Source organism: Filobasidium floriforme (assembly GCF_021052385.1).
Source record: "Filobasidium floriforme strain CBS 6241 chromosome Unknown HD553scaffold_2, whole genome shotgun sequence".
Taxonomy (NCBI): Eukaryota; Fungi; Basidiomycota; class Tremellomycetes; order Filobasidiales; family Filobasidiaceae; genus Filobasidium; species Filobasidium floriforme.
Window position 1 is genome coordinate 1,246,335 of NW_025763623.1, and position 12,886 is coordinate 1,259,220.

Below are 12,886 nucleotides of genomic sequence, written 5' to 3' on the forward strand. Positions count from 1 at the left end.
CAGGACATGGGTAGGCGATGATGATGTTGACAAAGTGATGATCGCTAAATAGCGAATATGCGTTATTTCCAACGACATGGATTCTGACGTTTCATCCTATAAGCTCTACATGCACACCGTGCAAAGTCAGCCTGTTTACTCCGGCCTGAATAGGTTCATCACACCTAATCTCACCCTAATCTAATCCAGGACCTAGCTCAAACAAGGCATAAACAGGTATGGATGAACCTATTCTGCTACTGTTTAGGATGGGGTAAACAGGCTGACTTTGCACGGTGACATGCAATGCTCGTGACGCATTCAATTTGGATATGACAGACTCCTGCGGCTTGAAACTTGGCACACCATACGCCTGCTGTCGAAATGCATGTCTCATCGAGTTCCGCCCAACAGCTTTTCTGCCCAGAAGACGGCCTCTCTCAGCCAGACTACCATTTCCCGTAGACCAGTGGGCTTGTCGTCATTGCTGACACTATTGGACGTGACTTTATCGACCTGCTTTTCCTCGACTAGAACTCCAGATGCGGCGAGATCTATAGTTAGTTGGATAGGTCGACGTCTTGAGCTGGTTGTATCTTCACAGGCAACGACGAATGCACTGGACTTGCCTTCGACCTCCCGCTCCCACTTCGATATCAAATCCTTCAAGTCCTTCAACCAACCCTCTACATCCACACCTTGCCTGTCCTCTTCTCTATTGATGCGGGCCGTTTCGTTTAGTCTCGTCCGAGCCCCCTCGTCCATATGCTTGCGCGCCCTTTCGTTATCACGGGCGATATCCTCGGCATCTTTGCGACTGAAATGGTATAACATGTTTGTACTCCCTACGATCCACTCAGGGTAGATCGAGTCGGCTATCTCTAGCACGGTCGCCGTCCGGATATCGGACTCGGTGGTCGGAAGCCCAAAGATTGTAGGTGCAAGCGTTGTCCAGAAACTTTTACGATATTCCTTTTGATCCTGGAGTTTTGCCCCGACGCGGCGTTAACTCATAGCGATAGGTCCTAATCGTAAACGAACGCTCACCATCCTAATTATCTTGCTCAGATCCTCTGAAACAATCTTCAATCCTATGGTTCTCGCTTCCACAAAAGGGTTCATCTCCGATATGACCTGTATCCGCCATCCATGCGGTATGCTCAGCTTCTTACAGGAACGACCGAAAGTGTACAAGACAGCAGGGAAGACGCACCTGATCGCACAGTCTGGCCCATCCCTCAGGAGACCCGACTAGTCGGGGAACCCGACTAAGCAGCCGTTTCAGAGCGAATTGTCTAGGTGATCCAGGGTTTTGTGTAACGATTGGCATGATCCACTATCATCGAGAAGAAGGCGCGCAATTTGACGATCCAAGTACGGAGTTTTCAGCCCTTGTGAACCGAGGCCATGTCTGACGGCGATGAGAGCAGGAGAGGAAACCGAGATGACTCACCTCGATAACCATCTCCGCCGTCTCCTCCTCCAACCATATATCCCTCACGTTTCCATACCACTGTCGGTCCATCCTTATCGTGTCTACCATAAGCCAAATCCAGGTACACCCAGCATCGACTGCCAAGCCTTGCGTCGCAGACCCCAACGCTGCGGTCGATTGATCCAGCATCATACGTTTTTGTTCTTTCAGAGCTTTGATACGTATCTCCTCTTCTTCCTGGTCGGTACAATTCGGGTGTCTCGATGTGTCCGCATTCAGGTACCTTGCTGTAAGCTGGACTTGAGAGGGCGAGGTTAGGAGGATGAGTGCGGTATGAGGTAAGAATCCCGTTAGTCGGTGTGTCACTAGCTGAACGAGTTGTAGTGTGGTTCCGTAGCCAAAAGCAGCCAGTGCGGTCTGTCACGAGAATGACCAGATGAGCATCTCCACTCCTTGCCATTCGTCCATCTCGGCAACTGCGACTGACCTTGATCGCATTGCCTACCTCCGCTTCGACTCCGGGTCGCGCATCGTCCTCCTCTTTGAACCTGTCATAATCGCTCGCTGCGTACGACCCGCCCCTCCCGCTCAGTTCGCCGCTATACAGCGTGAACCATCTATCCAACGCCTCCCATTCGAGTTTCGAGTGCAAAAGGACCACCGCCTGTCCCATCGGTCGAATCACTACTGCCTCTAACTCCTCCTTTGTCTCTTCTCCTCCTGCTTCCAGGGCTAAATCGTCCTTATTCCGAAGTTTGGGCTTGACCGCCCCGGATTCCCACACGATTGTACAAAACCTAGCTGTCCCGATGATCAATCCGCTCAAGCCCGAGATGGAGTATGATGCATCGGCATTGACGGCCGTGTAGACTTGTTGTACGAATTCGCCGAGAGTGAGGAGGATTGAACGGACGGGCTCGGAGGGCGGTTTACGGACGGAGGGGTTGACGAGTGCTAAATCATGGAAATGGGCGTAAAATGATTTGCAAGTCAGAACTTGACGTTTTTTTGTCTTACGGTCTCTGTAGGAATCAATCCTGACACTTACCTCGACCAAGCACTTCCAGGCAGAGTAACACCCTTCGGATCAACCCGTCCAATGTCGTCCTGCTCTTCCCAGCTAGACTGGCCTTGTTCCCACTGACAGCACCATCGTCTCCAACATCCCCTGCTTCTTCCTCGTCATCATCCTCCAGGTTCAAGTTGGCGAGAGCCAGATCGCCCTTCACGCTCGGGCCCTCTTCCTCTTCTTCATCGTCACTTGTATCTTCATCCTCGTCCTCGTCGAAAAGGTAACAATCCTCTACATCGGCAATAGCTCTCTCCAGCCCTTCTCCAACGGCGAGCACCATTTCTCTTGGACTAGCATGGTTCCCCAAGAGTTCTGCTACTTTTACGAGCTTTTCGTGTGTCAAGGAGCTCGCTTTTGCCGAGGTAGATTGACCTTCGAGGGTCGGGCTCGAAGTGAAAGAAGGCGCTTGGGAGGTAGGTATCTGGGTGTGATCGGCTACGGTAGCGAGGAGGGGCAGGATATCAAACAGATCGTCATCCAGGATTCTTCCCTACGATGCAAAACGTCGCTGATATCAGCCTCTTTGTGGGTGTGGATCAGGATTTCGGTCAGTCATTCAAAGGGGACTTGCCCGTCTAACTTTCAACTCGTCCGGTGCATTTGCGTAGGGAGTCGCCCATTCGACGTCGGTGCAAAGCTTCTCAAAACGTTCCAGCTCGTCGTGTGACATTTTTACTAGACCTATCATTGACGACGATGAGTAGGTTGTAGCGACTACAATTGTGGGGAATCGCAATCTGGTTCTGACGTTCTGGATCCTATTCAGGGGGCTCAGATACCGTCGCCGTTGAAAGGGGATGATGAATCACACAAAGTAAACACACAAAGGGGGCTGACGTAATCGCATATTGCCCCTACTGCGCCCTGTCGTGCAGGTCTGGCCAGTCGACTCGAGTCTCTCAATGACAAAGGGACTGGCCTGGGTCATCGAGTGTGTCAAAATCTTGTCACGGAATTGCTCGCCGGAACCGCTGCGGGAGTGTTCCACATTTGAGGGCAGGCGAGTCTTTCTCTTACCTCGACGAAGTGTGCGTCTTTCTTTTCTTCCCCAATGAATAGTATTGGGCGTGGTAGAAACTTCCCTAGCTTCCCTATACCTTGTCGGCATTGTCATTACACATGTGTTTTGTTGCTATAGAACGTCATTGCTTTCTGATATCCATTCTACAGTATTCGATCGCCACCGTCCCCAGCTCTGCATCGAATGCTCAATCCTTTTCGAAGCTCGCTGCGAGGTAGCATAGCATCGCCAGATGAGCCCCCAGTGTTCTGCCGCCTAGAGATGTGATCCGAGGATCATTTTGAAGCCTTATGCGGTCTGTCTTTCACCCCCCGAACAGATGTTCATCTACGCAGCCGCAGAGGTCTGTTCGATACGTCGTTGTCGTTGATCTTCATGCATTGTCGGAGATCCGACCCGGCCATGAGATCGCGGTTGGATCGCCCTCACCCCCAACCCTGAGTGTATCGTATCGGTTGACCTTCCACTAGTCTTCGATCTTGAATGGCTCTGAAATCTCGCGAAGCCCGACGAATCGTTGAACGAGAGTGTTCAGACCGTCGGTTCGCCGAGTTGTGCGTCGACCCATCTGCGAGACATTTCGGTACAGATGCTGGACGTTCCGATGAAGACGGCCGACATCGTTAAAGGCTAAGATTGACTGGAGTTTCCTTCATGTGCGCATATCGTGGTGGGACATGCCCTTCGTTGGAACCAGACCTGATGTATCGACTATCGAATTCCAGCTGCTGCTATCGTGGCAATCGAGCCAAGGAGGCTGGACATTGGGTTCTGATATGGAGAGTGATCCGTGAGGATGAACGATGTGTCGAGTAAAATGGATTGGGAAGCTTTGAGCTGGAATGTTGCAATATGGTCGTTTATCTGTTGCATCGCTCGAACACTTTGAATACTTTGAACACTTTGAGACGTTGCAGCATCGCCGCAGGTCCAAAGAGATTTTGGTTGAACGACGTTCTCGTTCTCGCTTTCCCGCGATCACCGGGACGGGACCATCGTCCGCATGCGTCACCCCGGGTATTCGTCATGTCGAGATCTGATTGGCTGTGATGAGAGCTCCCGGTGTTGGCGATCTGTGATCTCTGGCCAATCAGATGCCGGGATCTTGCCCAGAGATCTGGCAACTTCCTTGCGTCTGATGGCCGGATGATGCCGAGATTGATCCGATCGACCCGGTGCAAGCGATCGATTGGATCGGATGCAAATGCGGATGAATGATCGGAAGATGAAAGATAAGGAACACGCGGGGTGATCAGCGTGGAAGAGGAGGAAGGGAACAGAATAGATGCCGAAGCAGCCAAACAGCGAACACGATTGGATTGGATCGGGGGGTCGAGGGCGAGTGGGAGCGGGGGGGACGGAAGGGAGCGGGGCAGGCTGAGCGAACACCGGGTGAAGGTGTGGGTGACTGGACTCTTATCTTTTTCGGGTCAGACGTGGGTTGACGGGCAAGTATATAGAGCGTCACCTCGTCCAGTTCACATCGAACACCCAACCCCACCTCGTCGACCTACTCCTCTCCTTCTTTCTCTTTCAACTTTGCACCTCGCAACCACCTTCTACACCCTTACACGACCCCTTACCACCACCTTATAACGAAGATTATGTCCCACCTCGCCCCCGAGCCCGAATTCGAGCAGGCCTTGCACGAGGTCGCCGCTACCCTCGTACGTCCCAGCCCCTCCCGTTTTCCATCTCTCTCCTCGCTATTGACTTCGCACTCACACTTTTCCATCTTGTCTAATTCGACCCTCGCAGGAGCCCTTCCTCGCCAAGAACCCCGAATACCGAAAAGCCCTCACCGTCGTCCAGATCCCCGAGCGTATCATCCAGTTCCGAGTCACCTGGGAGGACGACCAGGGTCAGCTCCAGGTCAACAGGGGTTACCGAGTGCAGTACAACTCGGCTTTGGGACCCTACAAGGGAGGATTGAGGTTGCACCCCAGTGTCAACTTGAGCATCTTGAAGTTGTAAGTGTGCGAGCGGGAAGCGTATCGTGCACCGCGGAGCTCTCACTTACCTGTGTCTTCTACCTTTCCTCTCTGCTTCCTCTTCCGCCCTTACAGCCTCGGATTCGAGCAGATCTTCAAGAACGCCCTTACTGGTCTCAACATGGGAGGTGGAAAGGGAGGATGCGACTTTGACCCCAAGGGAAAGAGCGACAACGAGATCAAGAAATTCGTGAGTTTCCTGGTGGTCGCCCCCTTGTCGTCAATCGTCTCTGACCAGGAGCTAACCTCGTGCTTCGCTTCGCTCGCCTCTTCGTAGTGCTACGCCTTCATGCTCGAGCTCTCCCGACACATCGGCGCCGACACCGACGTTCCCGCTGGTGACATCGGTACCGGAGGTCGAGAGATCGGTTACATGTTCGGTGCCTACAAGAAGTACCGAAACGAGTTTGCCGGGATCCTCACCGGAAAGGGTCTCACCTGGGGTGGATCTTACATCCGACCCGAGGCTACCGGATACGGATGTGTCTACTTTTTGGAGAGCATGTTGAGGGACATGGACCACACCGACTTCAAGGGAAAGAGGGTCTTGATCTCTGGTTCCGGAAACGTCGCCCAGTACGCCGCTTACAAGGTCATCGAGCTCGGAGGTAAGGTCTTGTCGCTTTCTGACTCGACCGGATCCTTGATCTCGACCAACGACACCGGGTTCACCGTCAAGGACGTCGCCGAGATTGCCAACCTCAAGCTCGAGCGAAAGGCCTTGACCGCGTTCAGCAACACTGGCAAGTTCGAGTGGCACGAGGACAAGAGGCCCTGGACTTTGGTCAACCGGGCCGACGTCGCCATCCCTTCGGCTACTCAGAACGAGGTCAGCAAGGAGGAGGCTCAGGCTTTGGTCAAGGCCGGTGTTCGATACATCGCCGAGGGGTAAGCTCGCCCGGTCTCGCGCGCTTTGTCGATTTCCTCGAAACTGATCTCGATTCATTCTTGGTTGATCGACAGATCCAACATGGGTTGCACCCAGGAGGCCATCGAGGTGTTCGAGGCTACCCGAAACTCGGCCAAGTCATTGGGTGACCAGATCTGTTGGTACGCTCCCGGAAAGGCCGCCAACGCCGGTGGTGTCGCCGTCTCTGGAGTGAGTTCAGGTTCCGCCGAATAGCATCTGCTTCTTGGTCCAGTTTGCTGATGTTTCCACCTCGCCCTGCTCGCAGTTGGAGATGGCTCAAAACTCGGGTCGTCAACAGTGGACCACCGAGGTCCTCGACCAGAAGCTCAAGGAGATCATGGCCAACTGTTACAAGTCATGCTACGAGGTCGGCAAGGAGTACTCGGAGAACGGTCAGACTTTGCCCTCGCTCCAGGCCGGTGCCAACATTGCCGGTTTCTTGAAGGTCGCCAACGCCATGAGGGACCAGGGTGACTGGTGGTAGTCAACTCGACCTCCCCGGCATCAAAACCGAGTCGAGCCAAAAGGAAATAGAAACGTAACGAAATCAAGGGTCTTTTGTGTTTGTGTGTCTTTAGTGTTCTAGTTAGAAGGGGTTTCTTTTGTAGACGGGCCACATCCCTGCCCCACCCTCCGCGCCGAGTAGAGCGGACGGCGCTCCCCGTTCGAGAGAGAATTCGTCCTCACGGGTCGAGCTACGCCATCAAATATCATCTCCATCATCACGACTGCTGTGACCATCGCCAATGTGGTTGTCTCTATTCCCTGCTCATCTTCGGTAATGACTTGATGGGGTGTGAAGGTGCCAAGGCTCCCTGCTTATGACAGCGCAGGATTACCGGGATCTGCCGGATGAAGTAGCAGCTAGGGTGGGCGGGTCAAATGTTACTAAAGTCCGAAGCGGACGACTGAGGTAAGGCGGGATGTTCCCGCTCTGCGAAGGATAAGCGGTCGCCGAGTTCTTGGTGTGGTCTTATATTCAACGGACGTACCGTCAACGGTTCTGTAGATCTGTAGGTTGTGTCGAGATAATACTGCCGATGGCTCTCATCTCTTACTCTCTCATCGGCTGCTTCGAGGGCGCTGCTACTGTCTGCTGCGCACCTAGCATATCCACGAAATGGCTATAGCAATATTCTCCAGCGAACTCAGGGCGGATTTTAGCAGACAAGATCTCACTTCTGCGCGGGGAACAAGATGACAAGAACGGCTTTCGCACATACTCGCCAGCCTACCTGAATCCCAAAGCATCCAGTGACTCGCCAACATCGCTCGCAGCACGAGCCTAGAGTCTTGCTCCTGATGCCAATGGTGTGCTGATGAGGCCAAGGGATGGGACACCAAGAGACCAAAGAAGGCTTGATGCCCTTGATGGTTCCTTCAACTCACTGATCGCGGTTGTCAATAATAATTATATATGGATGGACAGTTTGAAGCCGTGTAGCCATTTTCGAAGAGAATCTGTAACTGATAACTGATCGTTAGTCTTTCTTGCTAAGTTTCTTCGAGCCGTGGACCGACCTACAATTCACGGCGTAGGCCTAAGCTGATGTCCCGCTCCTCATCAACAAGATCAACCACCGTTAGTCGTCATCGACCGATGGTTTTAGCGCTGTTGATCAGCAGATCACCCACGCGGGGAATGTCTCACTCGATCCATATGACGACGCGACCGAGACAGAAATCGATCTCGGATCCACCCGGACCCCGATTTAGGCGAGGAAGTCCGTGCGCCCCGTGCACATGATCAGAAACCCCTTTGAAACAATATCCCGGGACTTTTCTGTGTGTCGATCCTCTCCGGTACATGGGAGCCGAGCGCTTACAGGAAGAACGACGACGACGACAGCGGAGGTCGCGCGCGGAATCAAGAAAAGGATTCGCGTTTCAGCTTCGATCTCGCGTGGGCGACGACGCTGTTGCACTGTTGTTCGTCGTTGGTCGTCTTGCTGTGCTACCGCTCGATCACTTGGATATCACTGGAAACGTTCTCTCATGGCCACGGCAGTCTCCGGCCAGGCATTGCTGTGCGGGGACGCTGGAGACGGGATTGATCGGGATCCTCTCTGAATCAAGTCCGATCTGCAACGGAGAAGCTGGGAGCAGGCGGCAAGTGGATCGTCGTCGGCGAAATTTTAGCTACGCCCAAGCTCAGGAACCGGTTGTTGTCTTTCTATTTGCTGTCGAACAAGAACGTGACCCATGACGATTTTTTTCCATCATCACGTTATTTGTTTTGCTTCGATCGGGAATTTGCTGTGTCACCCTGTTTTGTGGTGCCGACGTGCCGAAGCTTCTCGAGCGAAGAAGTGGGTATATATGTATGTGACGGTGGCTATCCCCTCGACGTCCCTTCCGGTGCCCCTCACACTCTTCACTTTACCGCAACCAAACTTTCACATACGCACACACACGGCTTCTCGCAACACCTCCTTATCGCTGCGAACCGATCACTCTCCGTCCGCTACGACACCACATCATCATCTACTACCAGTCAACCATGTCTCAAAGCGGCAACTCGACTCCCAGGTCTTCCCTCTCCTGCTCGGCCATACTCGAGGGTATGGAACGTAACGGACTGTATCTCGGACTTGATCAACATGGTGGACTAGTAGACTCGGCCGTAAGTTCATCATATCATTCTTCAGCATATCTTATGTCGCTGAAGCATCGTTCATGATACCTTCATGCGACAACAGAGACTCGGCCTGGAAGAAGACTTCCGAACTCGTCTAACCAGCTGGTTCTACGCTCATCCCAACTCTGGTTCACCCTCCGCCGAGAACGTGTCCCGGGAGGACACGATCAAGCTCCAGGTCGACGCTCTGGTGAAGAAGTTTGATTTTACGATGAGGTGCAAGGACGATGACAGGGAGTCGATGTTGAGGGATATGTTGGATCTGGCGAGGATGATGGCTGGTAGCGGGTGGTGATGCGGAATTGATGGGTGAGTCAATCGGAAGATAATCGTTCCACCGCATGCAGCGACTGATTGTCGATGACCGTGTCGTGCATCTCAGCTTCGGTCACAAAGCCCACATCACCCAAAATCACCACTGACGAACAATATCAAACAAGCCAAAAAATTCCGTCACACACCGCCACGCCCTTCATGCCTCCTAGTCTGTGACTTGCTTACGACATTACGATTGTATTAGTACGACCCTTGCACCCCACCGTCATCTTCGTCGCCGTCCTTGCTTTGCCTTGCCGAACACTGTACTTATCTATCACATCACATCACATTACGCATGTCATCAGTCACCAGTTCTCTTTCGAGTCTCGAGTGGTAAAACATCGGTCGTTCGTTCATAAGGTGATCTTTACTGTAGGACCGTCCGCTAGCCGTTCGTGTGGTACGTCAGTTAGGCTCTATCTCAGAGACTCAATTTCACATGATTTCTGATCGCGTACACGCCTCAATTTTAAACATATAATTGGGTTTCAAAAGGTCCGAATGGTGACGACACTCGTACTGCCAGTGTTGTAGGTATCCTCCCTTTCGTCAATGCTGTCACTCAGATTGCTGATCGACTCGATAAAAGATAATACCAAATCGGGATTCGCTTGCATTTCCCGGGCCATGCGGGCCATCGCCGCTTCCACTGTCTCCACTGCAACACCTTGCTCACGAGCTTGGGCCGCAATGATTTTGTCCAGAAGATTCCCCGGCTATACAGTACGCAAAAGATACCCTGTATCTTAGTGTTGGTCTTCTCAACCTGAATAACGAGCACTCACGGTAGGGCGGACAGTCCTCTGTACCAAATCCTCGTCACTCGGGTCAAGGTTCACCCTCATCCAATCAGGAATCTGGTCACCAAACAATGCTATCACTTCGGCCATCTGGACTCTACTGTTCTCAAGACGTATCGAGACAAGTCGATTCAAGATGCCCAGAGTGTCCGTTTCCCAAGAACTGTATGCTCCATACCGCCCCGGCCTCCACCATACTTTCCAATAGGTCTTTCCACTTTCGTCCCACAGATAGAACGTAGACTGTGCGAGGAGCCTCTTCAGCAAGTTGTCGTCCGTCTCCTCGAAAGCCCTGATAATCTTAGGTTCAGCCCAATTGGCCGTCTCAGACATGGTAGGAAGATGGATTGTTGGCGGGTGAGATCAAGCGATCTTGTCTTGAACTGATTCGGAGGTCAAAAAAGCCGCAAAGAGAGCGCTGATTTATATGCTGCAAGGTGGCTTAGCCTTCTTCGTTCAGTGACGACTTTCAATGGCCAGCCAACAAAGGAGGTAGCGCAAACGTCATGTGACATGGTACACATCAACATGCCTTGTGGCCTCATGGGCCGGTCGACGACCGAGAAGCTGACACAAAGGAAGCGTCTGCCTTATTTCATCACAAGATCACAATCCTTACGCCATCGCACAATGGCAGAAACGTAGAGCTGCGGAACCGTCTCCCCCGAGGAACACAGAACGACCTTGTACCCAGAGTGCCGAGAATCGATGCGTATAATATCGTAATATCGACGCCGACGGGCCGACAAGACGGGTTCGCCCGTTCGTCCGTCTCTACGTCTACCCGGGTCTTTCTGTACTGTTACATTCGGAAAACTGGCCAAGGTTTCAATCTCTAGAGGAGAAGCGTTCGTCCAAGGGAGGTGGAAGGATGATGAAAGAGGCTCCGTCCGTTCGGTTCTTGTCGTAAAAATGTAGGCATGGATGGATGATGGGCGATGTTTGTGAGGAGGAAGTGATCGGTAAGGCGATGTAGAAGGATTTTGTTGGGTTCCTTTCGGTAAGAATCGTACGATTTGGTGAGGGCGTGGGCTTGCGGTCGAGCGCATGAATTAGGCCATGTCGACATCCGCGGCTGCACCTTCCCCTGTCGTCCCCGCTCCCGCCGGCTCGTTTGGTGCACCTGCGCTCGTAGCTCCAGCAACAGCGGCGACAACAGGAGGAGGAAGAGGACTGTCCAGCAAGAGGTCTTTCCCACCCACGTCGAGATCCTGCATCGACCCTGATCCTCCAGCCATCTCCGAGCCAACATTCCCACCCTGAGCCTGACCCGACGCGTCCCCGGCATTCGATCCCCAAGGGTTGGACTTGAGCTCGCTATCCCAAGGGTTGTTGAACCTCGTCACCCTAGGCTTTTCTACCAAGACGTTCCTGATCAGTCCGGTGAAATCAACCACAGCAGGCGGTTCTGCTCGACGGGCCTCGTCCTCGTATTCCGTGTTGACGTAGTACCCGACCCGGACGAATTCCTTGTCCCGGTAAGACGCCGTAAGGATGAGGACGGTCACGCCGAGGATCTCTTCAGACGAGGTCGATGGGAGGAGAGAAGGTTGAGGTGGTGCGCAGGTAAAGTCGAACGAGTTGACGCCGATAGGTACAGGACCGACTGTTATGATTGGGGAAAAAGAGGGGTTCAGCTTGGTTCTAAAAGGAAGCCTCTTGGTTGATATCATCGCCTCGAGCTAGACTTACCCATGCAGCTGTCCAATTCCTGATCGTACTCTTCCGACTTGGCGTCTCCTACGTAGAGCAGTTTCCATTCGATGTCTATCGGTATTCACGAGGATGAACCAATTTGAGAAGGAAGCGACCCCGTGATGGATCGTAACCGAAGAAACGGGCCAGCAAGGTATACATTCCAGCAAACAGAAACGATCCGAATTGGTGAACAGAGGACAAGAGCAATGCAACGTATCATCAGCCGCTGTTCATTTCCTCAATTCAGACGCCAATCAAGACATCGAGCACTCACCTTCTTCCAGCCCTTCGACACACTCAAAGGTGATCCTAAACTGATACTCGTCATCAAACCTCGCCGGGTTGTTGAGCAGCTGGATGTTTCTGATATTGACAATAGACTGCGCTCATCAACAAGATACAGCAGACGAAGAGCAGGTATCAGAGAACGTTGGTCAGCCTGAATGCGGGAAGAGCGGGAAGTGAATAAGAGGAATGTGATACGGACCATGTTTGATGATCGACTCGATCGTGGGTTCTTGTACGTGCGAGATTGGTTCTTCTTGTGAGTGTTGCAGTACGTAGATGGATGTCAGATGATTTATGCGACGCAGATATAAGAGTTCGTAGTGATCGTCAGTCAAACGGAGATGTCGAGAATGAACAAGAAGAGAAGAAGAAGGAGAGAGGTCGAGAGGAGCAAGTGGTCGAGACGCGTCAACCCTCATCCCCCTCCATCCACCGAGCGGCGACGCGTAAAGACGCGTTCAATCAAAGAGAGTCTGTCGTGATTTGCTTCCGCGAGTCATTGGCTTCTTGGACGAGCGGACCTACCTGCACCGCCTGACCGATTGCTAGACCTGCAAGGTCCACTTTACCACGAAAAAATGTCGATAAAAGGTGGACATGCCAAGCCCTCCCCTTTGCTTTGGTATTCTAAACCACCTTTCTACCATTGCGGCTCAAAACACCAGCCAATCTTCTCCTTTGGAAGCCTTTGCAATGCAGAGGACACGCTGACCTTGCAGGTCTTTCACCATGTTGT

At 52.6% G+C, this 12,886-nt stretch overlaps 3 protein-coding genes across 3 annotated transcripts; 1 reads left to right on the plus strand and 2 right to left on the minus strand.

Moving 5' to 3' along the window:
- Positions 1-8: 8 nt before the first annotated feature.
- HD553DRAFT_304766 (uncharacterized protein) lies at positions 9-3,306 on the minus strand. The gene is made up of 9 exons (XM_046179062.1): positions 3,058-3,306; positions 2,463-2,976; positions 1,902-2,368; positions 1,433-1,831; positions 1,193-1,315; positions 1,027-1,113; positions 609-960; positions 175-533; positions 9-105 (listed from the first exon to the last, which is right to left on the minus strand). The coding sequence occupies exons 1-8, from the start codon at positions 3,172-3,174 to the stop codon at positions 373-375; spliced, it is 2,220 nt and encodes a 739-aa protein (XP_046039817.1). The 5' UTR covers positions 3,175-3,306; the 3' UTR covers positions 9-105; positions 175-372.
- Positions 3,307-4,973: 1,667 nt separating this feature from the next.
- HD553DRAFT_333588 (Glutamate/Leucine/Phenylalanine/Valine dehydrogenase-domain-containing protein) lies at positions 4,974-7,138 on the plus strand. Its single transcript, XM_046182106.1, has 6 exons — positions 4,974-5,174; positions 5,266-5,477; positions 5,574-5,688; positions 5,776-6,386; positions 6,462-6,597; positions 6,674-7,138. The coding sequence occupies exons 1-6, from the start codon at positions 5,112-5,114 to the stop codon at positions 6,890-6,892; spliced, it is 1,356 nt and encodes a 451-aa protein (XP_046039818.1). The 5' UTR covers positions 4,974-5,111; the 3' UTR covers positions 6,893-7,138.
- Positions 7,139-10,856: 3,718 nt separating this feature from the next.
- HD553DRAFT_103144 (histone chaperone ASF1) lies at positions 10,857-12,524 on the minus strand. Its single transcript, XM_046176387.1, has 5 exons — positions 12,350-12,524; positions 12,137-12,242; positions 11,857-11,931; positions 11,294-11,770; positions 10,857-11,245 (listed from the first exon to the last, which is right to left on the minus strand). Exons 1-5 carry the CDS (start codon positions 12,350-12,352, stop codon positions 11,217-11,219), a joined length of 690 nt encoding a protein of 229 aa, XP_046039819.1. The 5' UTR covers positions 12,353-12,524; the 3' UTR covers positions 10,857-11,216.
- Between the last annotated feature and the right edge of the window lie 362 nt (positions 12,525-12,886).